Below are 24,305 nucleotides of genomic sequence, written 5' to 3' on the forward strand. Positions count from 1 at the left end.
AGTACTCCATCAGTGTCTCAAATGGACAGTGAAGCAACAGCTCCCCAGGTGGCCAGAATACCTTCATGAAAGCTGGAAAGTTAAATAGCCTCTGTGTGTCTGCCTATAAATGTTGTGTGTCTATGGCATTGAATGTTTGCCATGTATGCCATGTACACTGTAATCTGCCCTGAGTCCCCTGCGGGGACTGAAATCCAAAACACCCGGAGGGCCAAAGTTTGCCCATGCCTGGTCTATTTGCTACTGAACCAATCACCAGGAAGTGTCCACTTGCTTCCTATGAGTCAACCAGCAAGTCCAGCAGAAACCTGACTTTGGAAGAGAAGGAGCGGGGCGCATTCTTAACCTGCTCAGCAACAGATGATACCAGACCACATGTTTTGTACAATCATATCAATTAAATATGAGAACATCATACAACATATAGTTCTATTACATTGCAATGATATTTCTATTAATTGTGGGCTTTCTTAAAGAAAAGTCCATAGCCCATGCATTTCAGATACCATTAAATAAATCGGAGTGCTTAAGGAATTGGACAATAGTCTTTGCAAAAAGATGAAAAAAGTCCAGATAACAGCACTCCACCAGACAATTTGAGATTCTTTATTTGTTCTCTGTTTTGTCATGGAACACTTATTATCTATGCAGTTTAAGGAGGCAAATACTGTATTTTAGTCAGTGCTAAGGCGAAGTGTAAGTAATACAGTCAGCCCCCCACATTCCCTGCTATTTGAGGTGCAGGATCCCTATGAAAGTAGAAAAAATGGAGAGGCTACTCTCAAGAAATCTCAAGGTCTTCCAGTCAAACTCTATGGACAACACATTCTGGAAATTGACCATACAGTTGTCCTGAAGGACTTTGAGGTTCTAAAGAAGTGGTTTTCCCAGGAATCTCTAGATCCTCCAACACAACACTATGGTCAACTTCTGAAGGAAGATGACCACAGAGTCACATCAGAATCTTCTAGACCACCGCTTCTCAACCTTCCTAATGTCATGACCCCTTAATACAGTTCCTCATGTTGTGGTGACCCCCAACCATAACATTATTTTTGTTGCTACTTCGTAACTGTAATTTTGCTACTGTTATGAATTGAAACGTAAATATCTGATATGCAGGATGTATTTTCATTCACTGGACCAAATTTGGCACAAATACTGGATACAGTACACCCAAATTTGAATACTGGTGGGGTTGGAGGGCGGATTGATTTTGTCATTTAGGAGTTGTACGGTTGGTGGGGACAAGAGAGAGGGCCTTCTTGGTGGTGGCCCCCCGCCTCTGGAATGCCTTTCCTGGAGAAATAAGGCAGGCCCCATCCCTCCCCTCCTTTCGTAAGAGCCTGAAGACCTGGTGGTTTAAACAAACCTTTGAGAACAACCAGTTCTAGCTCTGCCCCAGAAACTGTTGAAATTGGCCATATCTTTTTCTACCAATTACTCAGGTAATTATTAGGCCCTGGAAATGTACAGCCATAGACTCTACCTAATTTCCTGGGCCCTCTAAAATTGCACTAGCCCAGCCCGACCTTTTAAACTGCCTTAAACAGGCAGAGTTATTTTAAATATATGTGCTATTGTGGTTTTTAATGCTTATATTGTCTTGTTAATTTTATGTTTATGCTGTCTTCTTTGTATGTATTGATTATGTTACTTGGAAACCTCTCTGAGTCCCCTTGGGGAGATAGAGTGGTATATAAATAAAGTTTTGTTGTTGTTGTTGTTGTTGCTGCTGCTGCTGCTGCTGGGATTTATAGTTCACCTACAATCAAAGAGCATTCTGAACTCCACTATGGATGGAACTGAACCAAACTTGACACACAGAACTCCCATGACCAGTAGAAAAAATTGGAAGGATTGGTGGGAATTAACCTTGAGTTTTGTATTTGTAGTTCACTTACATCCACACAATGATGGATCTAGACCGAATTTGGCACAAATACCCAATATGCTCAAATGTGAACACTGGTGGAGTTTGGGGAAAATAGACCTTGACATTTGGGAGCTGTAGTTGCTGGGATTTATAGTTCACTTACAATCAAAGAGCATTCTGAACCCCACCACGATAGAATTTGGCCAAATTTTCCACACAGAATCTCCATGACCAACAGACCTAAAAACCAAAATGACACGAAAAAAATTGGGAGGGGGTCTGCGTTATCAAATCTACCAAAAGGATCATTCCATGCCAAATAGTCTAAATTTTTAAAAAGTTCCCTCCATAACGTTCTCTAATTTTTGTTCAGATTTTAGCTGTAGCATCAGTCAGGTGTTAAACTAAAATTCCCAAAATGTGAGGTCTCTAACTTGCTGATCTAGACCCCTTTGTCTGAAGGGCAGTCAGCGTACACATGCCATTTAACAAAATGCCATTTTAGGGGTCTAATAAAATTGAAACAATGTATAAGAATGGTTAAGAAATCCTGTACAGGTTTTTTGTGTGCTGATTTCAATGAAAATAATTTTAACATTAAGGATGCAAAATCTAGTCAAACAAGCTGACTCAAATTGTGCATCAAAATGTGTCATGACTCATCATGACAAATTTTGACCAATATGCAGACTGCAACCATTTCCATGCAAACGAAGATACGGACTTGAAATTTTGACCAAGCATTGTGATTGTGTTGGACATAATACTACCAGATTTGCAGCTATCCAGTATCTATAACCACCCTACAGGATCTCTTCAAATTTGGCACTGTCCAAGTAAATGGTAAAATCTACCAAAGTTCAAAGCCAAATATTTAAAAAGCATCTACCTGAATATGCTTGTGAATAGTATCACCAGAAAGAGAAAAAAATGCTTTATAAGACTGATACATTTTCGTTTTGAAATGTGACTATTAAATATCCATTTACTCTGGTCAAAGTACAGTAGAGTCTCGCTTATCCGGCCTCCGCTTATCCGACATTCTGTCTTATCCAAAGCTCTTATTCAGCTCTCTTCCATTTCCAATAAGTCAAAAAGGCAAGACAAGGAGGAGGAGGAGGGAGGAAAGGGGGAAAAGAGGCAGGATTGGAAGCGGAAAAGCCCTCCATCCTTCCCTCTGTGATGTCCATGCTCCTCTTCCACATCTGGGCACTTCCTGCTGGGCTGCTCTAGCCCTGAGGTGTTGCCTTGCCTTAACACTTTGAGTCCCTGTCGTTAGTATTCTAGGTGTCTAGTGCCACGTTAGACGGGTAACAGTAGGAGACTCCATATTATCCAACATTTTTGTTTATCGCACATTCTGCTGGCCTGTTTATGTTGGATAAGCGAGACTCCACAGTATGTTATATTTTGTGCATTTATGCATTATGTTTTATGCATCCTCATTAGACCCCAAAGATGGCACTTTGTTAAATGTCGTGTGCATGCTGATTGACTACCCTTCAGATAAAGGGTCTAGATCAGTAACTATTACAGTTAGAGACCTCAGATTTTGGGAAACTTAGTTTAACACCTGACTGGTGCTACAGCTAAAAGTTGATCAAAATTTGAGAACATGATCACAGGAAGGTTTAGACCACTTGGTATAGAATGACCCAAATGTTAAACATGTAAATATGCAGTTTGTTTCCAAAAGGTACCGAGTTCAAAAATATTTAAAAAATAGTTATAGGCGACAGCAAATTGTTGGCTAAGAGCAGAATGTTATGTACAGATCAAAACTCTTGAAATGTATCAAGTCATTTCAGTACAGAGCTTTGAAAATTGCATTTTATAGCAAAAGAATGTGTAACATCAGTACATTTTTTTACTCCTGTAAAATTTGTTCATATGGATTTGGTACCTTTTGGAAACAAACTCCACAAATGTTGAGGGCTGACTGTACACTGAATAAATGCCACGAAGCCATGAAAAAGTCCAATGGAAATTCTAGCCAATCACGCGACAGTTGAAAGGGCCCCTCAGTACATCTGGTTGGGGTAAGGCCACAATGGCAGAAAAGAGACAGGGTTTTCTCCCGCATGGATGCGCTGGTGTCTCTTGTGATGAGAGCTGCGACTGAAACTTTTCCCGCAGTAAGTGCACGTGTAGGGTTTCTCCCCGGTGTGGATGCGGTTATGCTGGGTGAGGGTGGATTTGTCAGTGAAGCTCTTCCCGCAGTCGGTGCAAGTGTAGGGCTTCTCCCCGGTGTGGATCCTCTTGTGCCTGATAAGGTTGGAGCTGACGTTGAAGCATTTCCCACAGTGGTTACACTCAAAGGGCTTCTCCCCCGTATGGATGCGCATGTGCTTGACAAGGTCTGAGGTCTGGTTGAAGCTCTGCCAGCACTCAGCGCATGTGTGAGGGATTTCAAAGGGAGGGTGCTGCTTCTTGGAGACTCTGGCCTTTTTGGCTTTGCCAGGAGCTGACGGCTTGGTGGAGGCACCGCTCTCGGGGAGGATGCATTTGCTTTGCTCTTTTCCCAGCGGGCTCTTCAGGTGCCGCTTGTGATGGGAGCTGCGGCTGAAGGTTTTCCCGCAGTCAATGCACTGGAAGGGCTTCTCTCCGGTGTGGGTCCGCACGTGCTGCACCAAGGTAGATTTGTCAGTGAAACTCTTCCCGCACTCCGAGCAGAGGTATGGTTTCTCACCTGTGTGAATCCTCTGGTGCCGGCTCAGGTTGGAACTGATGCTGAATGTTTTGCCGCAGTCTGAACATTTGTAGGGTTTCTCTCCCGTGTGGATTCTCTGGTGGTTGTTCAGGTCAGAACTCTGCACAAATGTCTGCCCGCACTCTGTGCAAATGTTCAAGTTCTCTCCTGAGGAGGTTCTTTGAGGAGCAATGGCACCTTTGCGTTTGCTCAACTTTTTATCAAGTGTGTCCACTTTCCCCTTACTGTGCACCAGAAAGAGATTCTGCGGCTGTTCTTCAGATTTCTTATGACCCTTGGGCCGTCTTTTTTGGCTTGATGCCTGAGGACCTTTCCCTTTGGATCGTTTTGGAGGCATCTTGATGGGATTCTGCTGAAGTCAAATACTTGCTTCTGAAGTCACGGTTGGAGTTCCATATCCTGCTCTGAACAAGAAAGACAACAAGTTTAAATATGATACAACCAGAGACAAGGTTTTTTCCCCCCTGTAAGTTGCTTCTGGTGTGAGAGAATTAGCCACCTACAAGGATGTTGCCCAGATGTTTTATCATCTTGTGGGAGGCTTGTCTCATATCCCCACATGGGAAGCTGGAGCTGACAGACAGGAGCTCACCCCATCTCATGGATTCAAACCACCGACCTCCAGGCACAAGGGTTTAACCCATTGCTTCACCCCAGCTCTTCACCCAGGAACAAGCTCAGCATTCCTTATCTGCAATTCCAAATTCCAAATCCTCCAAGATTCAAAACTGTGCATTTGAGTAACTCAGATAGTGTTACCTTTATAGGCAGTCCCCAAACTACAAACATCCAACTTACATCCAATCTCGTTACAAACAGGGATAATATAACAGGAAATTCAAATTTGCCCCTAAGAACGTGAATTCATTCCTGAAAGAGTTATCATGGGAAAAGGGGGGTCTCCACTGAAGCTTCCTCACCAATCCTTGTTTCCATGATAATCAAAAGTGTTCAAAATCCAATTGTCACAGGGACAGAAAGTGAGATGAAATACTCTAAACAGGGTCACAGACAACAAAACAAACATGTTGTCAAAGGCTTCCATGGCTGGAATCACTGGGTTGCTATGAGTTTTCCGGGCTGTATGGCCATGTTCCAGAAGCATTCTCTCCTGATGTTTCACTCACATCTATGGCAGGCATCCTCAGAGGTTGTGAGGTCTATTGGAAACAAGGCAAGTGGGCTTTATATATCTGTGAAATGTGCAGAGTGAGAGAAAGAACTCTTTTCTGCTGGAGACAGTGTGAAGGTTGCAATTGGCCACCTTGATTAGCATTAAATGGCCTTGCAGCTTCAAAGCCTGGCTGGTTGCTGCCTGGGGGATTCTTTGTTGGGAAGTGTGGACCAGTTTAAAGGGGATACTGTGGATTATCTGTCTTCATATTCTGGGTTATATGGCAGTGTGGAAGTGGTGTCAAACCGCATGAATTCTATAGTGGATGCACCCCAGTGATGTGTAAAGCATGCTTTTCAAAACAGAAAATTGTAGGATCCCAGGTCTGCCTTATCTATCTCCTCCTTGGCATGCTTTTCTTCTGTTGTTTTGGGTTAAAGGTCAGTTTCGTTCCTGGGGCGAGGCCAGCACAAAATAAAAGAGAGCATTGCTTACTTTGAGGGCTGTTCAAAGGACCAGGCGTCCTTCGGATGGGAAAAGTGACTCCTGGCCTTCTGGCTGGGTGGGTGGCTGGCTCAGGAAGCGGGTGGCTGGTCTCAGGAAGCAAAGCGAGAAAGATGGGTGGGAGCTGAGAGGGGATGGGGGCTTTCCCCCCTGGATTTCAAGGGAGGAGGAGGCTTCGGATGGGAGGCTGCTCTTCCCTGCCGGCATTTGGGGAGGGGGGCGGCAGGATTTGGGGGTCGCCAGGGAGGAAGAGGAGGGGAGACAGGAAGCAGCATCGCCTCCTAACCTGGGAAGCCCAACCTCAGCCTCCAGATTGGAGAGAAAGCGAAGGAAGAGCGAGCCAAGGAGAGCCGCTTCCAGCCACTGGAGTCCTCTAGTGGCTGCACAGGCTGGAAGCCAGCTCATCTGCACATCTCTGCACTGAAGAGTGAATGCACTTTGGTACCGCTTGAACTGCCATGGCTCCCTGATGTAGAATCCTAGGAGTTGTACTTTGTTACTTGGGTTTGGATGGGGATATTTTAATAAATCAAACGCAGAAATAGTCCTTAGAATGTGGTCATTGTTGTTGTTCATTCGTTCAGTCGTCTCCGACTCTTCGTGACCTCATGGACCAGCCCACGCCAGAGCTCCCTGTCGGCCGTTACCACCCCCAGCTCCCTCAAGGTCAGTCCAGTCACTTCAAGGATGCCATCCATCCATCTTGCCCTTGGTCGGCCCCTCTTCCTTTTGCCTTCCACTTTCCCCAGCATAATTGTCTTCTCCAGGCTTTGCTGTCTCCTCATGATGTGGCCAAAGTACTTCAACTTTGTCTCTAGTATCCTTCCCTCCAATGAGCAGTCGGGCTTTATTTCCTGGAGGATGGACTGGTTGGATCTTCTCGCAGTCCAAGGCACTCTCAGGACTTTCCTCCAACACCACAGCTCAAAAGCATCGATCTTCCTTCGATCAGCCTTCCCTAAGGTCCAACTCTCACATCCATAGGTTACTACAGGGAATACCATGGCTTTGACTAGGCTGATCTTTGTTGCCAGTGTGATGTCTCTACTCTTTACTATTTTATCGAGATTGGACATTGCTCTCCTCCCAAGAAGTAAGCGTCTTCTGATTTCCTGGCCACAGTCTGCATCTGCAGTAATCTTTGCACCTAGAAATACAAAGTCTGTCACGGCCTCCACGGTTTCTCCCTCTATTTTCCAGTTGTCAATCATTCTTGTTGCCATAATCTTGGTTTTTTTGACGTTTAGCTGCAACCCGGCTTTTGCGCTTTCTTCTTTCACCTTGATTAGAAGGTTCCTCAGCTCCTCCTCGCTTTCGGCCATCAGAGTGGTGTCATCTGCATATCTGAGGTTGTTAATGTGCTCATTAGCAACCACTATTCACTTTTCCACATAATCACCAGACAATTGGATACATTTCTGCCAACAATGAACAAGTTTTCTGAAGCAGTCACGGAAGAAGTCAACACTCTTGTTTCCACAACCAGCATCTCACAGTTCTCAACATCTTCAACAGAAGCATAATGATGTCCCCACAGATCTTCTTTCATGATTGGGAACAGATGGAAGTCAGACAGTGCTAAACCTGGACTGTATGGAGGATGTCGTATGGTGGTGAGAGCCAGTCTCTGAAGTTTCAAGTCTGTGCACTTTCATTTCAGGTGTAAGCATCCTGGGTACCCATCGTGCACAGATCTTCCGATAGCCAAGCAAAGCAATAATGTGACCCACATGTTCTTGTGAAATGCTGATTATGCTTGAAATTTCTCTCTGAGTGATACAATTATTGTCTTGAATCAATCTATCAACCTTTTGCTTGTGAAACTTGGTGGTTGCTGTCACAGGACATCCAACTCTTTGCTTGTCACACAAGTCAGATGTTCTCATCTCAACATCTTTAAACTTACTCACCCAACGACGCACAGTACTCGCATCAACACAGTCACCATAAACAGCTTACATTCTCTGATGAATCTCCTTTGGGGTGACACCTTCTGCTGTCAAGAATTCAATGATTGCATGTTGCTTAAGTCGCATTGACCGACCGTCTGTGCAGGGTTCCCATACTTCACACTTTAACAACACAACCGTTCAATGCTAAGGTTTCCTGCCAAAATGGAACTGTAGAGGAGAGTCTACTGAACAAGCCAGTACCTGCCCCATACCAGTACTACCATCTGTCGAGGAGTTACAAAGGTAGAGGAATTACTTTTAATTCATCCCTCATAGTTGGGCGAGGCAACAACACCACACAGTACTTACAGAGCGCACCTTGTACATAAAATGAGTGGGCCAACCAGGGAAATGTGTTGAGCCGTTAGGGTTGAAATCTGAGGTGCCTCTTCTTATCCACAGGAAATACATATCCTGGCAATGGAGCCTATGGATTTTGCACCAATTGAGCTTTCACTTGGTCATCAGAAACAGCCTTGCTCATATAAAGTCCAAGGTCTAACAAGACAAGCTTCTTGATTTTGCTACTCTTCTATGGTTTCTTTGGAAGGGCTTGGATTAGATCAGAATCTCTCAACATGTGGGTCGGGATCCCTTGGGGGGTCATGATGGGGTGTCAGAGAGGTCACCAAAGACCATCAGAAAACACCATCTGTTGGCCATGGAGGTTCTGTGTGGGAAGTTTGGTCCAATTCTTTCATTGATGGGGCTCAGATTCCTCTTGTAGGTGAACTGTAAATCCCAGCAACTACAACTCCCAAATGACAAGGTCTATTTTCCCCAAGCTTCACATTTGGGCATATTGAGTATTCATGCCAAGTTTACTCCACATTCATCATTGTTTGAGTCCACAGTGCTCTCTGGATGTAGGTGAACTACAACTCCAAAACTCAAGGTCCATGCCCTCTAAAGCCTCCCAGTATTTTCTGTTGGTCATGGGAGTGCTGTGTGCCAAGTTTGGTCCAATTCCATCATTGGTGGAGTTCAGAATGCTCTTTGATTGTAGGTGAACTATAAATCCCAGCAACTACAACTTTCTCTGATTGCCCGAAATATCACTGTTTCAATGGTGTCTTCCAGGCAAGTGAGAAATCCACTCTAGGTTCATGGCTTTAAAGGAGCTCTCCCAAGTGCTGAACCAGATTCCTATCAAACTTACCAGATACCAGTGGATACCAGGATTAGAAGGAACTATCTTCTTTCGCTAACCATCTCAAAATGTGCCAGACCTCCACAGCTCTAGGGAAAACCCAAGAATGCTCTTGCAATCTACAGTCAGACAGCTTCTGACTCAGTTACTCCAAAGTGGTTTTTCAACTGCCAATATTTTCAGACACGTAGTAACTTCTCAAGGATCTTTCGAAAGACCAATATATCTGTGGAATGTCCAGGGTGGACATTCCACAGATATATATATATTCCTTAGATATATAAACCCAATTTTCCTAGTACCAACAGACCCCACAACCTCTTTCCATAGATGCAGGAGAAGTGTCAGGAGATAATGCCTCTAGAACATGGCCATATAGCCTGAAAAAACCTACAACTATCCTGTTTTTTTTTTGGATGCTCTCCTTTGGGGGGGGGGGGGGAGTTTTCCCCAACAGCAACACTTCTTTGGAGGTCATTAATTAAAGGCTGATGGCCATCTTTTGGAGTGCTTTCCTGAATGAAGGGGAGAAGACTAAACATCCCTTCCAACTAAACTATTTTAAACTCCGTCCTAGGAAAAGATAAAGTGAGACCACATCTAGATAAAGATCATGGTGATACAAAGGGTCAGAGGCACGGATTTCTAAGGGCCCTTCCACACAGCCATATAATCCAGAATATCAAGGCAGAAAATCCCACAATATCTGCTTTGAAGTGGGTTATCTGAGTCCACACTGCCATATATTCCCATTCAAAGCAGATAATGTAGGATTGTATTCAGCTGTGTGGATAAGCCTTCATCGTCAAAGAGAAGACTATCCCTCCATTTCAATGATTTTTCGAAGGTGGGTGCTACGAACAGCAATCGTAAAATTTAGAATAAAGGGATCCAAGAAGGCAGATTACACAGTAGTAAACCGTAATTTATTATTTTTTTCCTTAAGTTTTCATTCACCAGGGAAATGCTTAGATACTATGCCGATTAAGTTATTATAACTCTCCATTCACTTCTTTAAAATCATTACACATCACCTTTTTTTCTCAAAGGAACAGAAGTGTGAATTAACATCCACACACACACTTATTGTTGTGCTGTAAATGAACCGTTGTAAAACCTGGGAGGGGGACATTAGACACTCCTTCTTTCCACTCAGAACTCCGAGTTCCCTTACAAAGCCATGCTTTTCAGATCCTGCGGCACAACCAGGCCCCCCATGAATTCATAAGGAGAGGGGGCTCTATGACGTTTGACACCATGAAGTTAAGAGGAAAATCTTTCAATGGGGAAACAGGATGGCAGAGTGGGATGGGATGGTAGCGGTGTAGCGGGGAACATACTGGTGAAAATGCGTAGGAACTCATAGGTATCAAGTACCCGCAAAACATTATAGAAGTCTGGCAACATGTCTCACCCACGCGCATCACTAAAGCTTAAATAGAACCAGGTATAAATAACATGTTGAGAATCCTGGAAAGAAAAATACAGCAACAATCCACATTCATCACTGGGTGAAAAAAAAAGATTCAGAGCTTGGGAAAACAGCTTCTTTTTTTGGTCTACAGAATCCCTTGATCAGCAAAAGAAAGGACATTTTTCAAATTCTGATAAAAGCACATTGACTACATTGTTGGTTCAGATCCCCAGTGGATTCAATCCAATGTTTTTGCTCTAACATTACTCTTTTAGACTCAGTACTGCTCCTGGAAACTTTATTATAGTGTGCCATTCTGGAATTTTAGATTAATGAATGGAGTTTACGTCTATCTGTAGCTTTAAGGGATGATCAGAGATTTGATAGATTAGTAATGTCAGGATAGCATTACTAATGGATGTTACAAAGTTGATTTTTTTTCATGTCAGGAGTGACTTGAGAAACTGCAAATTTCTTCTAGTGTGAGAGAATTGGGCGTCTGCAAGAATGCTGCCCAGGGGACAGACGGATGTTTGATGTTTTACTATCCTTGTGGGAGGCTTCTCTTATGTCCCTGCATAGGGAGCTGGAGCTGACAGAGGGAGCTCACCCATGCTCTCACCAGATTTGAACCTACGACCTATTGGTCTTCAGTCCTGTCAGCACAAGGGTGTAATGCATTGTGCCACCAGGGGGTCCAAGCTGAATTTAGAAATGGAAAAGGAAGAATTGGTGAATATTTTACTCACAATGGCGAGGCTTAAAATTGCAAGGAATTGGAAGTTAGTAAACAATCTCACACTGGAAGTGTGATATGGGGAGGTATGGAACGTAGCCTTAAATCAGGCCTGGGCAAACTTTGGCCCTCTGGGTGTTTTGGATTTCAAGTCCCACAATTCCTAACAGCCTACCAGCTCTTAGGAATTGTGGGAGTTGAAGTCCAAAACACCTGGAGGGCCGAAGTTTGCCTAGGCCTGCCTTAAATAATAAACTATCAGTGGAAATGAGAGTGTTCGGGGGAGAGGGAACAAATAGATCAGATTTTGATTCATATTGGTTAGTTTTTACTAGTAAATATGTTTTAGAGAGTAAAAAGGGAAAAACAATACAACCTTGTTGGTCACAAATTTTGGATATGACATTTGTTTACTGGTTGACTCGTACATTTATGGCAAAGGAAATTATACTTGTTCGTGCCTTGGTAGAGGGGTTGTTTGTAAAATGTTAATTGTTTTGTGTTGTTTACACTGTGAGCCATTAATGTATGTAAATAAAAATTACACTGACAAAAAAAGATATTTTTTTGGCAGGGGGGATTGTAACACCCTGAATCTGTCAGTAAGCAGAGACAGTTATCAGAAAAGTTGAGTTTCCCGAGTTCTGGCCATGATCTCAAAATAAAACCTTTATGTGCTGAAGTTGTATGCTTGTCTTCATGTCAGAGCATGAAGACAAACCAGTGGGGCATAACATCCATTCATTAATATAAATTCCTTTTATCAAAAACCATCCATGTGAGCCGGCATCATCAGCCAAAAGAAAATTGCTGAATCAAGATACCGGCATAGAATCACTCATCATTGTTGATCTACTCATTTTTAAAATAAATAATATTCTGGATTATTTGGTTGTCTTTTTCAATGCAGGTCGATCACTGGGAGAATGATCCCCTCCCCCTCCAAAAATGCTGAGATGTCTCAAAAATACTTAAGATTGCCTCAAATGTACCAGGCCTTAGCACAGCTGGTTAATCTCCAGCAGCAAGAGATCTTACCCATTGAAAGGTTGGCAGTTTGAAGCCTGGGTCGGGGTGAGCACCCAACTTTCAGTCCAGCTCACTGTCCACCTAAGCAGTTCGAAAACAGCTGTGAGCTGTGAGTAGAGAAATTAGGCACTGCTTAAGTGGGGAGGTATTTTACAGCACCATAAAGAAAATAACAGAAAATGCCTGCGATCAAAGGAAGGAGCATTTTTGTGATTAAGAGCTCTTAGAATCAGAGTTGGAAGAGACCTCATGGGCCATCCAGTCCAACCCCCTGCCAAGAAGCAAAAAAATTGCATTCTAAGCACCTCTGACAGATGATCATCCAGCCTCTGTTTAAAAGCCTCCAAAGAAGGAGCCTCCATCACATTCCGGGTCAGAGAGTTCTACTGCTGAACATCAGGAAGTTCTTCCTAATGTTCAGATGGAATCTCCTTACTTGCAGTTTGAAGCTATTATTCCACGTCCTAGTCTCCAGGGCAGCAGAAAACAAGCTTGCTCCCTCCTCCTGATGAATTCCTCTCACATACTTATACATAGCTATCATGTCTCCTCTCAGCCTTCTCTTCTGCAGGCTAAACATGCACAGTTCTTTAAGCCGCTCCTCATAGGCCTTGTTCTCCAGACCTTTGGGAGGATGGAGTGACAGCACCCCCTTATGGCTGGAATCGAGCACAACCTCCAGGACACCGAAGTTGGGAAAAATGCCGACATAATACCTCTATCTTTTGTCTGTTCTGTCTGTTTAACGGCATTGAATATTTGCCGTGTATGTGTTCTGTGGTCCGCCCTGAGTCCCCTTTGGGGTGAGAAAGGCAGAATATAAAATGCTGTAAATAAAAAAATAATAATACTGGCACAATTTAATAAACGATCAGGACGCGATAGTGTGGCAGTGATATTTCAGAGATGATGTGAACAAACAATGCAACCAAAAATATTTGCAATGGGGGTTACCACCCAGATCTTCAAAATGAGAAACGCGCACACACTCCAATTTTTTAAAAAAATCTACAAACAATAGTAGAAATATTCTAAATGCCCCTATTAACCAAAAAAATTGCCCTTCTGGAATACAAAAAAATGCCTACCGCAGAAACAAACATGGGTTCGGACAGAATACAGCAAATGCGGATGGGCTAGAAACATGGGTTTGTTTTGTTTTCCCCGTTACTGGTAGAATCTCACTCAAGGTGGCACAAAAAAAAAAGTATTAATTATCGTGTAGAATCAACTGCTACAATAGGTCAAAGGTTAGATTTCCTATCAGACACTCTATTAAAAAGGACAAACATTTCCGTAAAGGATGCCTACAGAAACAATAAAAGCTAACCACAAAAATTACTTAGATATAGCAAACGACTGTCTTCTTCTATGGACAGCTAACCCCAAACGTTCCCCTTCGTGTTACTTTTAACAGTTTTCATTTCAGGCTACCTGTGTTAGATCTAGCTTTAAATTTCCACCCAATTTCAGGTGGTTCAAGACATTGACTTTGCCTTCTTTATTGGCAAATTAGCTATCACAACTACCCAATTAAGTGGGCCACTAAATATTGTGGGGAAGACGGAGTTGAGTGTGTTTTGCCTTTTCCCTTATCTTACTTTTTTGAAACAGAGGGACACCAGAGGCACGGAAATAGTGACTCTGTCTGTCGGCTCCACAACTGTCAGGATCAGCTGACAGGATCAGAATTTGTGAGAACACACTTCCCAACACAATCCAGATTTGAGAAACGAGCGTCCAGAAACCTATGGGTAACTGGCCGCAACCACTTAGGACCTCTGTCCTTTACGGTTGCGATACTTAAAATAACAGAAATAGGTATTTGTTTACAAATTTGTTAAGGGTTTATGGAACAGGTGTTTGTTTTGTCACTAAAGGGAAGGCATTCTCCATTCTGCTAGACATTTCATTTCAATATCCAGCGGCCCACATAACCGGACACATTGTTTATTATTGTCCTTTCTCAACTTGATTAATTTGGTTTTCAACTCGTACGTGTGCGCACGCATATGTGCCACATATGCACGCGCATACAAACCTATATATATGTAATATACATATATATACACACATACACCATCTCAGTCCATCATATGAGTATCTGATGGGAGTCTGCGGCTTAGGAAAGCCAAGGCTACAATAAACCACGCAGTCTCTTAAAGTGCCACAGCACAATTTCTCATCCTGTTGCTCTCGAAGAACAGGACTCTTCCACCATTGGGATGTCCATTCCTTAAGAGCCACGTTGCTTTGAGGAAGAAGGAGAAAAAGCACAACAAAGAGCCAGGAGTGATGGGGCAGAGGGAATACAGTTCCAAGGTTTGGGAAACATGCCTTCGACAGAGATCTCAAACAACCTAGCTTTCTAATGAGACATAAAAAAGGGACTAACGTCAATTGTAGAAACCTATGAGGCAGGTCAATTCCTACCATTTAGGCTTTCTAATTTAGCAGACAATACAAAGAGTGTGATCCAGTGGCTAGGAGCTACCATCCAAAAAGGAGGGGAGAAATTTAAGCCCTGAAGCAAAAGGCTACTGAGGTTAATTTACTACTAGCACTAACTCCTAAGGGCAGATTCTCTATTTCTCAGGAGTCTTTGCATAGAGATAGGGAGTCTTCTTCCCTCTCCCCTTCAAAGGGACCTGCAGCCAACTTTGTCTAGGTAGGTAGTCAGGAGAGCCATAAACAATACAGAAGGCTCAGGAACTCCAAGTAAGAACACAACCAGGAGTTTCACGCACCATTCAATACAATTACTGGATATCAATAAATAACGCTATAGTATCTTCAACACAGTATGCCAGATATAATCTGACATGATGCCACAAGAAAGGGAATGTATATTATTGTTGTTTTAACTGCTTATTTTTTGATGTTTTATACTTATTATCGATGTATATGGATTGTTGTTTACATGTTTTTAATATGTTGTAAGCTGCTGAGGGGGAAAAGCGGGATATGAATAAATAAATTATTATTATTATTATTATTATTATTTGGTGTATACTAATCTTGTTATGTCTCAATAATAATAATAATAATAATAATAATAATAATAATAGAAACATAACAAGATTAGTATACACTAAATAATAATAATCATCATCATCACCTTATTTAGTGTACACTTATCTTGTTATGTTTCAATTATTATTTATTGAGACATAACAAGATTAGTATACACTAAATAAGGTGATGATGATGATGATTATTTAGTGTATACTAATCTTGTTATGTTTCTATTATTATTATTATTATTATTATTATTATTATTGAGACATAACAAGATTAATATACACTAAATAAGATCACTATGCTGGCTTTTGTATTTAATCACATGTCAGACACTTCCCAAGTGTCTAGGACTGGCCTTTTGCAGATGACAGGTGGTAATTTTGTCAGCGCCAATTGTTTTTAAGTGCAGGACAAGGTCTTTAGGTAATGCATCCAGTGTGCCAATTACCACTGGGACCACCTTTAATGGCTTGTGCCAGAGTCTTTGCATTATTATTATCATTATATCTTTAACACAAAAATATATCCCATTATCTTGTTATCAAATTTCCCAATAATCTCCTATTATTGGGAAATGTGGTAACAAGACAATTGGCTAAATCTCAAGAATGCCACAAAACCAAGACATGGGGCAGAAAATGACAACGGACAATTGAAATATTCCATATATGTGGAGAAAACAGATAGCTGTTTTCAGATATGCACAAAATTTGTCAGAGTCTCTGCAGAATTTTTATGATTATGATTATGTCTTTAACACAAAGATATATCCAACTGTCTTGTTATCAAATTTCCCAATAATCCCTATTATTGGGAAATTTGGTAACAAGACAATTGGCTAAATCTCAGGAATGCCACAAAACAAAGACATGGGGCAGAAAATGATAACGGACAATCGAGATTTGCCATATATGTGGAGAAAACAGCTGTTTTCAGATATGCACAAAATTTGTCAGGGATAATTTAGCATTCATAAGTGAACATTAACATTCACCAAATTTTTCAGCTTTCATTGTAACATATGGATCTTATTAAAGGGTTGTTGTGAATTTTCTGGGCTGTATGTCGATGTTCCAGAAGCATTCTCTCCTGACGTTTTGCCCATATCTAGGAACCAGCGAGGCTTTGAAGCTGCAAGGCCATTCAATGCTAATCAAGGTCATCAACTGCAATATTCACCCTTGCCTCGAGCAAACAAGAGTTCTTTCTCCCACCCTGGACTTCCACAGATATATAAACCCCACTTGCCTAGTTTCCAACAGACCTCACAACCTCTGGGGATGCCTGCCATAGATGTGGGCAAAACATCAGGAGAAAATGCTTCTGGAACATGGCCATACAGCCTGGAAAACTCACAACAAACCAATGATTCCAGCCATGAAAGCCTTTGGCAATACGATCTTATTAAAGATACTATAGCTATGTATTTCGATATCCATAAGTTGTATTTAGTCAGGAGATGAACCTCTCAGTGGCGCCCAAAATCCTACTGGCAAAATCCTTCAAGATGGTTCCTGGGCTCTTCAGAAAGGAAAAAAAACAAGTTCCCCGAGGCACACCGCTTTCCATCCTCCCTCTCCTCCCCTTCTGAGAACCACGTGTTAAAACAATGGAATAGGGTAGGCAAATAAAGGGTTTTCTCTGTTGTGAATCTTCTCGTGTCTTTTGTGGTGGGAACTGTGGCTGAAGCACTTGCCGCAGAACCTGCAGGCGTAAGGCTTCTCACCGGTGTGGATCCGGTGGTGCTGGACCAGGGTCGATTTGTCAGTGAAGCAATTCCCACACTCGGAGCACACATAGGGCTTCTCGCCTGTGTGGATCCGCTGGTGCCTGAAGAGGTTGGAGCTGACGTTGAAGCTCTTTTCGCAGATGTTGCACTTATAGGGCTTCTCCCCCGTGTGGATGCGCATGTGCTTGATCAGGTCGGCGTTGTGGCTGAAGCTCCGCAGGCACTCCGTGCAGGTGTTCAGCACCTCCGCTTTCTGTTTCGATTTGGGCTTCTCGATGAGGCCGCTGACCTCGGCGCCCTCCCCTTCGCCGAACGCCTCCTGCATCTCGTCCGAGTCCTTCAGGTGCTTTTTCTTGTGGGAGCTGCGGCTGTAGCTTTTGCCGCAGTCGATGCACTCGTACGGCTTCTCCCCGGTGTGGATGCGCTGGTGCTGCGTGAGGTTGGACTTGTCGTTGAAGCGTTTTCCACAGTCAAGGCAGATGTAAGGCTTCTCTCCAGTGTGGATCCTCTGGTGTCGATTCAGGCTGGAACGAACGGTAAAGCTTTTCCCGCACTCGGAACATTTATGTGGCTTATCGTCGGACTGGACGGGCCACGGGCTGATCAGGCTCGAGTTCTGGATGAAGACTTTCCCGCACTCAATACAGATGTCGGGGATTTCTTCCGTCTGGGTCCCCCGATGGACTAGGAAGGCTTTGCGTTTCTTGATGGTGTGTACTGGTTTCACTGGCCACGTCATGGAAGGGATTTTCTTCTCCCTCCCTTCCGTCCCACGCGTTTGGCTGTGCCCAGGACTTAAGCTCAGCATCTTTAGGAGTTTCCTTTTGGTCACGAGTTGGGATCTCGCCTCTTCGCGGCTAAAATTCTCCTCCATGCGGCTCATGTTGACACTTCCTCTCACCTAGAAGGAAAACAAAAGTGTTGTGTTTTTAAAGAGGGTAGACAACTCTCAAAAATATCAAAAGCACGTACACTTAAATACACATATCCCAACCCTTCACAAACTGAACTGACATAGTTCAGACATCTGGAAAATGTGGCATTCACACTACACTTCCTGTCTCCTCTCGTTGCCTTCAGGTTTGCTTTTTCCATCATTTTCCAAGCTAGGCAATGCTGCTGGACAATGATTTTAACAGGACGACACTGGTGATGATTTGTTTTTAATGGTTTTAATAATAATTATAAAACCATATAAACTTAATAATAAGTTTACATGGTATTTATAATATTAGGTTGGATGTTTTTAATTTGAGTTTATGAATATATGGCATCAAATTCTGACAATTTCTGTAAGCTGCCTTGAGTCGCCGTAAGGCTGAGAAAGGCAGGCTACAAATGCCATCTATATAAGTAAAAATGTAATGTTCGTTTGTGGGATTAACATAACGCAAAAACCACTGGATGAGTTGACACCAAATTTGGACACAATACACCTATCAGGCCAATGAGTGGCCATCACTCATAAAAACACTGAAAAACACAGCAGAAGATATTTTAAAAAGCCAAAAACAAAAATACATTACAAAACCACATATATACACATATACACAAATATAAACACACAAAACACATATATACAGACTGGGCCACAGCAATGCGTGGCAGGGGACGGCTAGCAAATAATAAATAAATACTTGTGTACAGGGCTGGGCTTAGCACAGCAGATTAAACCGGCAACTGCAGAAATTCTTGCCAATCAAAAGGTCAGCATTTCATGCCCGGGTTGGGGTGAGCATTCACCATCAGCCCAGCTTCTGCTTACCTAGCAGTTCAAAAACAGTAATGTTAGTAGATAATTAGGTGCTGCTTTGGTGGGGAGGTAATAAAAAGCACCCATGCGAACATGCTGGCGATTCAATCGGGAGGATGTCTATGGACAACAAAGCTCCTTTGCATGGAAGATGGAGCGACAGCACCTCCCTGTGGCCGGAGTTGAGCACAACCTCCAGATGCCAGAAGTGGAAAAAGATGGGGAGCCTTTATTATTATTATTATTATTATTATTATTATTATTATAAATGCTAGGAGGGAGGAGAACAAGCAGGAACTTGTGCTCAACCACAAGAAACAAAAAGCACTTTGTTCCATGCTTCCTGATTTCAACTCAGATGACTGTTCAATTATTTCTGAGTGAAGTCAGAACTCTTTACTAAAAGAAAAACAGGTTGAATATCTGTTATCCAAAATCCTTGGGACCAAAAGTGTTCTGTATTTTGGGTTTTGTTTTTGGTTTTGTTTTTGGTTTTTTTTTGTTTTTTGTTTTTTGCCTTTATGTATGTAATGAGATATCATGGAAATGTGGAAATCTAAAAAATTATTTATGTTTCATTTACACGATACACATAGCCTGAAGGTAATTTCATACAATATTTAAAAATAATTTTGTGCATCACCCTCAACCACCCTTGTGGATGACTTTGGATTTTGAAGAACTGCGTTTGTTTTATTCTAAGATGCCACTGACTGTGAGACACAGTGTGAGACACACGGATTTCAGTACCACCGACAGAACAAAACTACATCAGCTGCAATTTGAAGATGCACTCAATTTTTAGAGATTTTTATATTTGTGAAAATAATGCATTTTAGAATCAAAGAATGGATTTTGGAATACCGTCTAAGGGATGCTCTACAAAATACAGGCAGAAAAGGTGCATGAAGACATATTATATTGAAGGATAACATTTGGGATTGTGGGTTTGCCAATGTCACAAAAGAACAGAAAAGCGGCAGACACTGATCTCATTCTTCTCTGGCTCTTTTAAAAAACTTTAAGGAAAGAGCAACATGTCAAATTCTGATCTTCATCAAAAATCCACTGCAGCTGTTTAAAACTATCCTCATTTTGTTACTGTTTATTATTATTATTATTATTATTATTATTATTATTATTTCACCCCACCAAATGTTTAACATTTACACAAGTGATCAGCCACTGCCAGATGGGACAGAGGGTTTCATCTATGCTGATGATCATGCCATCACCGCACAAGAAGGGAGCTTTGAAATGGTTGAATAGAAGCTCTCTGAAGCTTTAGGTGCTCTTACTGCCTATTACAGGGAAAACCAGCTGATTCCTAATCCATCTAAAATGCAGATGTGTGCTTTTCATCTTGAGAACATACAAGCATCTCGAGCTCTGAGGATTGCCTGGGAAGGAATCCCACTGGAGCATTACGGCGCACCCAAATACCTGGGAGTTTTTCTGGACCATGCTCTGACTTACAAGAAGCACTGCTTGAATATCAAGCAAAAAGTGGATGCTAGAAATATCATACGAAACCTGACTGCACAACCTGGGGATCACAACCAGATACAGTGAAGGCATCTGCCCTTGCGCTTTGCTACTCTGCTAATGAATACGCATGCCCAGTGTGGAATACATCTCACCACATTAAAACAGTGGATGTGGCTCTCAATGAGACATGCCACATTATCATAGGATATCGACACTCAACACCGCTGGAGAAATTCTACTGTTTAGCCAGTATCGCACCACCTGACATCCGCCAAGAAGTAGCAGCCAACAATAAAAGGACCAAGGCAGTGACATCTCTGGCCCATCCTCTGTTCAGATATCAGCCAGCATGCCAACACCTTAAATCAAGAAATAGTATTCTAGAATATACAGAGATACTCGCAGGAACACCTCAGGAAGCAAGAGTGGCAGGCTAAAACCTGGAGCCTTAGTCAGTTGCTGATACCGGATGAGAAAATCCCCCCTGAGCACACAGAAGACTAGGTGACTGGAAAGTGCTGAACAGACCATGTTCTGGCACCACAAGATGCAGAGCCAAACTTAAGAAATGGGGCCACAAAGTAGAGTCCACAACATGTGAGTGTGGAGAAGAGCAAACCACAGAAAATCTACTACAATGCAGTCTGAGCCCTGCCACATGCACAATGGAGGACCTTCTCACAACAACACCAAAGGACATTTAGCATAATGCCAAGTTTCTAACTTTGTGGTTTTTTAAAAATACATTACAACTGTATTCTTAATTCACTTCTGACATGATAAATAAATAAACAAATAACCCCTCCATTAGAGAAAGTCTGCAAGGCTTAACCTACCTTTACTGGAGGGATGGACCTTCCCCTATTATCTGTACTTCAGGTATTTCCTAAGTGGAGAAGAAACACTGGAATTTCAGTCTTGTCTCTGCAAACAACCTAATCCTGGGCCTCTGGGCCTTTCCCATGTGTTGTGGTTTGCACTTGGGAAGAGATTCCTGAGCACCAACGTGTTTCTATTTAGGGAAAAGGTTAGACAGGTTACCAGCACATTGGTTTGGGATATTTTTCTCAATGCTGAAGTTTGGTAAGGTGCCGGCACTATTTTGCACTGCAAACTAAATACCTTGCCTAACTCCAGCTGCAACAATTCCATAGCATTGAACCATGGAGGTTAAAGCAGTGTCAAGCTGCATTGATTCTACAGTGTTGCAAACTTGGGCTCTCCAGGTGTTTTGGACTGCAACTCCCACCATTCCTAACAGCCTCAGGCCCCTTCAGGAAAGGGCCTGAGGCTCTTAGGAATGGTGGGAGTTGCAGTCCAAAAGGGGGAAAGGAAAGGCCGTGAGACTATTAGGAATTATGGGAGTTGCAGTCCAAACGGAGAAAAAAGGAGAGGGTCTGAGGCTGTTGGGAATGGTGGGAGTTGCAGTGCAAAAGGTGGAAAAGGAAAGGGCCTGAGGCTGTTAGGAATGGTGGGAGTTGCAGTCCAAAAGGGGGGAAAGGAAAGGGTCTTAAGCTGTTAGGAATGGTGGGAGTTGCAGTGCAAAAGAGGGAAAGGAAATGGTCTGTGGCTGTTAGGAATGGTGGGAGTTGCAGTGCAAAAGGTGGAAAAGGAAAAGGCCTGAGGATGTTAGGAATGGTGGGAGTTGCAGTCCAAAAGAGGGAGAAGGAGAGAGTCTGAGGCTGTTAGGAATGGTGGGAACTGCAGTCTAAAAGGGAGGAAAGGAAAGGGTGTGAGGTTGTTAGGTATGGTGGGAGTTGCAGTCCAAAATGGGGAGGAAAAGGAAAGGGCCCGAGTCGAGACTGTTAGAAATGGTGGGAGTTGCAGTCCAAAAGAGGGAGAAGGTCTGAGGCAGTTAGGAATGGTGGGAGTTGCAGTCTAAAAGTGAAGAAAGGAAAGGGTGTGAGGTTGTTAGGAATGGTGGGAGTTGCAGTCCTAAAGGGGGGGGAGGAGGAAAGGGCCTGAGGCTGTTAGGAATGGTGGGAGTTGCAGTGCAAAAGAGGGAGAAGGAGAGAGTCTGAGGCTGTTAGGAATGGTGGGAGTTGCAGTGCAAAAGGTGGAAAAGGAAAGGGCCTGAGGCTGTTAGGAATGGTGGGAGTTGCAGTGCAAAAGAGGGAGAAGGAGAGAGTCTGAGGCTGTTAGGAATGGTGGGAGTTGCAGTGCAAAAGGTGGAAAAGGAAAGGGCCTGAGGATGTTAGGAATGGTGGGAGTTGCAGTCCAAAAGGGGGGGGGGAGGCTTGAGGCTATTAGGAATTATGGGAGTTGCAGTCCAAAAAGGCGAAAAGGAAAAGGCTTGAGGCTATTAGGAATTATGGGAGTTGCAGTCCAAAAAGGCGAAAAGGAAAAGGCTTGAGGCTATTAGGAATTATGGGCGTTGCAGTCCAAAAGGGGGGAAAGGAGAAGGTCTGAAGCTGTTAGGAATGGTGGGAGTTGCAGTCGAAAACACCTTAAGGGCCCAAGTTTACCCTTATGTTTTCTTTGCTAGTGCCAGGCTTCCTTAGCGTGGAGTCGTGGGCCATTAAAGCGGTACCAACCCGCATCCATCCCACAGTGTAGCTGCACCCTAGGCCCTTCTCCTGATGCAAGAAAGCTTGAAAACCTTGCATTGGGGTGGGGTGGGGGTGAGGGGGGAACCAAACCTAACAAAAAGGAAGCTCCTCCCTACCCCTTGCAAATGGGAGGGTGGGGGGCTTGCCTGTTGCCCTACCTTGCAATGCACAGAAAGCAGAGGGCACAGCCTCGGAGGGAGGAAGCAGGGGGTCCTCAATGGGAGGGAGGGAGGAAAGGGTCCCTCGCCGCCCTCCGCTTCATGGAGCCACAATGGGAGCGGAGGAGGAGGCCAAGGCAGAGGCAAAGGCTGGCTGGCTGGCCGCCTCCTCCTCTCCTCTCCTCTCCTCCTCCCTCTGACCCAGGAAACTCAATCCTCCGCCGAAAGGCCGGCCCGGCAGACAAAGGACGGGCGGCAGCAGCAGCAAGAGCAGCCACGCCGGGGCCCTCTAGCGGGCCCAAGAGGGGAAGGAACCCAGCCAGACAGACAGCCAGCCAGCTGTGTCATTGGACTTCTCATCAGTGGCTCTCAACCTTCCCAATGCAACCCCTCATGTTGTGCTCACCCCAAACCAATGACATTAATTCCTTTGCTATTTCACTAACTGTAATGTTGCTCCCGTTATGAATCGTCTTGTAAATAGGGCTGTTGTGAGATTTCCTGGCTGTATGGCCAAGATCCAGTAGCATTCTCTCCTGACATTTCGCCCACATCTATGGCAGGCATCCCCAAAGGCTGTGAGGTCTGTTGCAAACTAGGAAAGTGGGGTTTATATATCTGTGGAATAATGGCCAGGGTGGGAGAAAGAACTCTTTGTCTGTTGGAGGCCAGTATGAATGTTGCAATTGGCCTAGCAGTTTCAAAGTCTGGCTGCTTCCTGCCTGGGGGAAATCATCATCATCATCATTTAATTACTTATTAATCACCCTCCATCCAAGATGCTCTAGGGCGATTTACAAGCTAAAATTGTAAAGGATAAAAATACATACATACAGATATTGATAAAATTAATATTGTTAAAATTAACAAAGATTCTTTGTTGGAAGGTGTTAGCTGGCCCTGATTGATTCATGGCTGGAATTCCCTGGTTTTCTGAGTGTTGTTCTTTATTTACTGTGCTGTTTTTATTTATTTGGAGGATGACATGAAATGGCATATTGTTTTCATGTATTTAGAACTGTTTTTGATGTAGGCTAAATGTATTTTATACTGTATATTGTTTGGCACCAAATGGTACCTGCTGGTGAAGTTGAACATGACCCCCCCCCCCCCCAAAGATAG

The 24,305-nt window shown here is 43.3% G+C and overlaps 1 protein-coding gene across 3 annotated transcripts; it reads right to left on the reverse strand.

Moving 5' to 3' along the window:
* Positions 1-373: 373 nt before the first annotated feature.
* Positions 374-23,410, reverse strand: LOC132769490 (zinc finger protein 271-like). 3 transcript variants are annotated; one of them, XM_067463410.1, is made up of 5 exons: positions 23,184-23,410; positions 21,313-21,488; positions 17,185-18,136; positions 14,691-14,696; positions 383-4,235 (listed from the first exon to the last, which is right to left on the reverse strand). In XM_067463410.1, exons 3-5 carry the CDS (start codon positions 18,116-18,118, stop codon positions 3,898-3,900), a joined length of 1,278 nt encoding a protein of 425 aa, XP_067319511.1. In that variant the 5' UTR covers positions 18,119-18,136; positions 21,313-21,488; positions 23,184-23,410; the 3' UTR covers positions 383-3,897. The 3 variants fall into 3 exon arrangements, with proteins under 3 accessions (XP_060622540.2, XP_060622539.2, XP_067319511.1); XM_060766557.2 differs by lacking the exons at positions 14,691-14,696; positions 17,185-18,136; positions 21,313-21,488; positions 23,184-23,410 and adding an exon at positions 6,196-6,505 and having other exon boundaries at positions 374-4,985; XM_060766556.2 differs by lacking the exons at positions 14,691-14,696; positions 17,185-18,136; positions 21,313-21,488; positions 23,184-23,410 and adding an exon at positions 6,196-6,505 and having other exon boundaries at positions 374-4,990.
* Positions 23,411-24,305: the final 895 nt, after the last annotated feature.

Source organism: Anolis sagrei, chromosome 2 (assembly GCF_037176765.1).
Source record: "Anolis sagrei isolate rAnoSag1 chromosome 2, rAnoSag1.mat, whole genome shotgun sequence".
NCBI classification, from domain to species: Eukaryota; Metazoa; Chordata; class Lepidosauria; order Squamata; family Dactyloidae; genus Anolis; species Anolis sagrei.

Coding starts and splice junctions, on each gene's coding strand:
- LOC132769490 (XM_067463410.1), bottom strand. CDS start 18,118: ATGAGCCGCATGGAGGAGAATTTTAGCCGCGAAGAGGCGAGATCCCAA.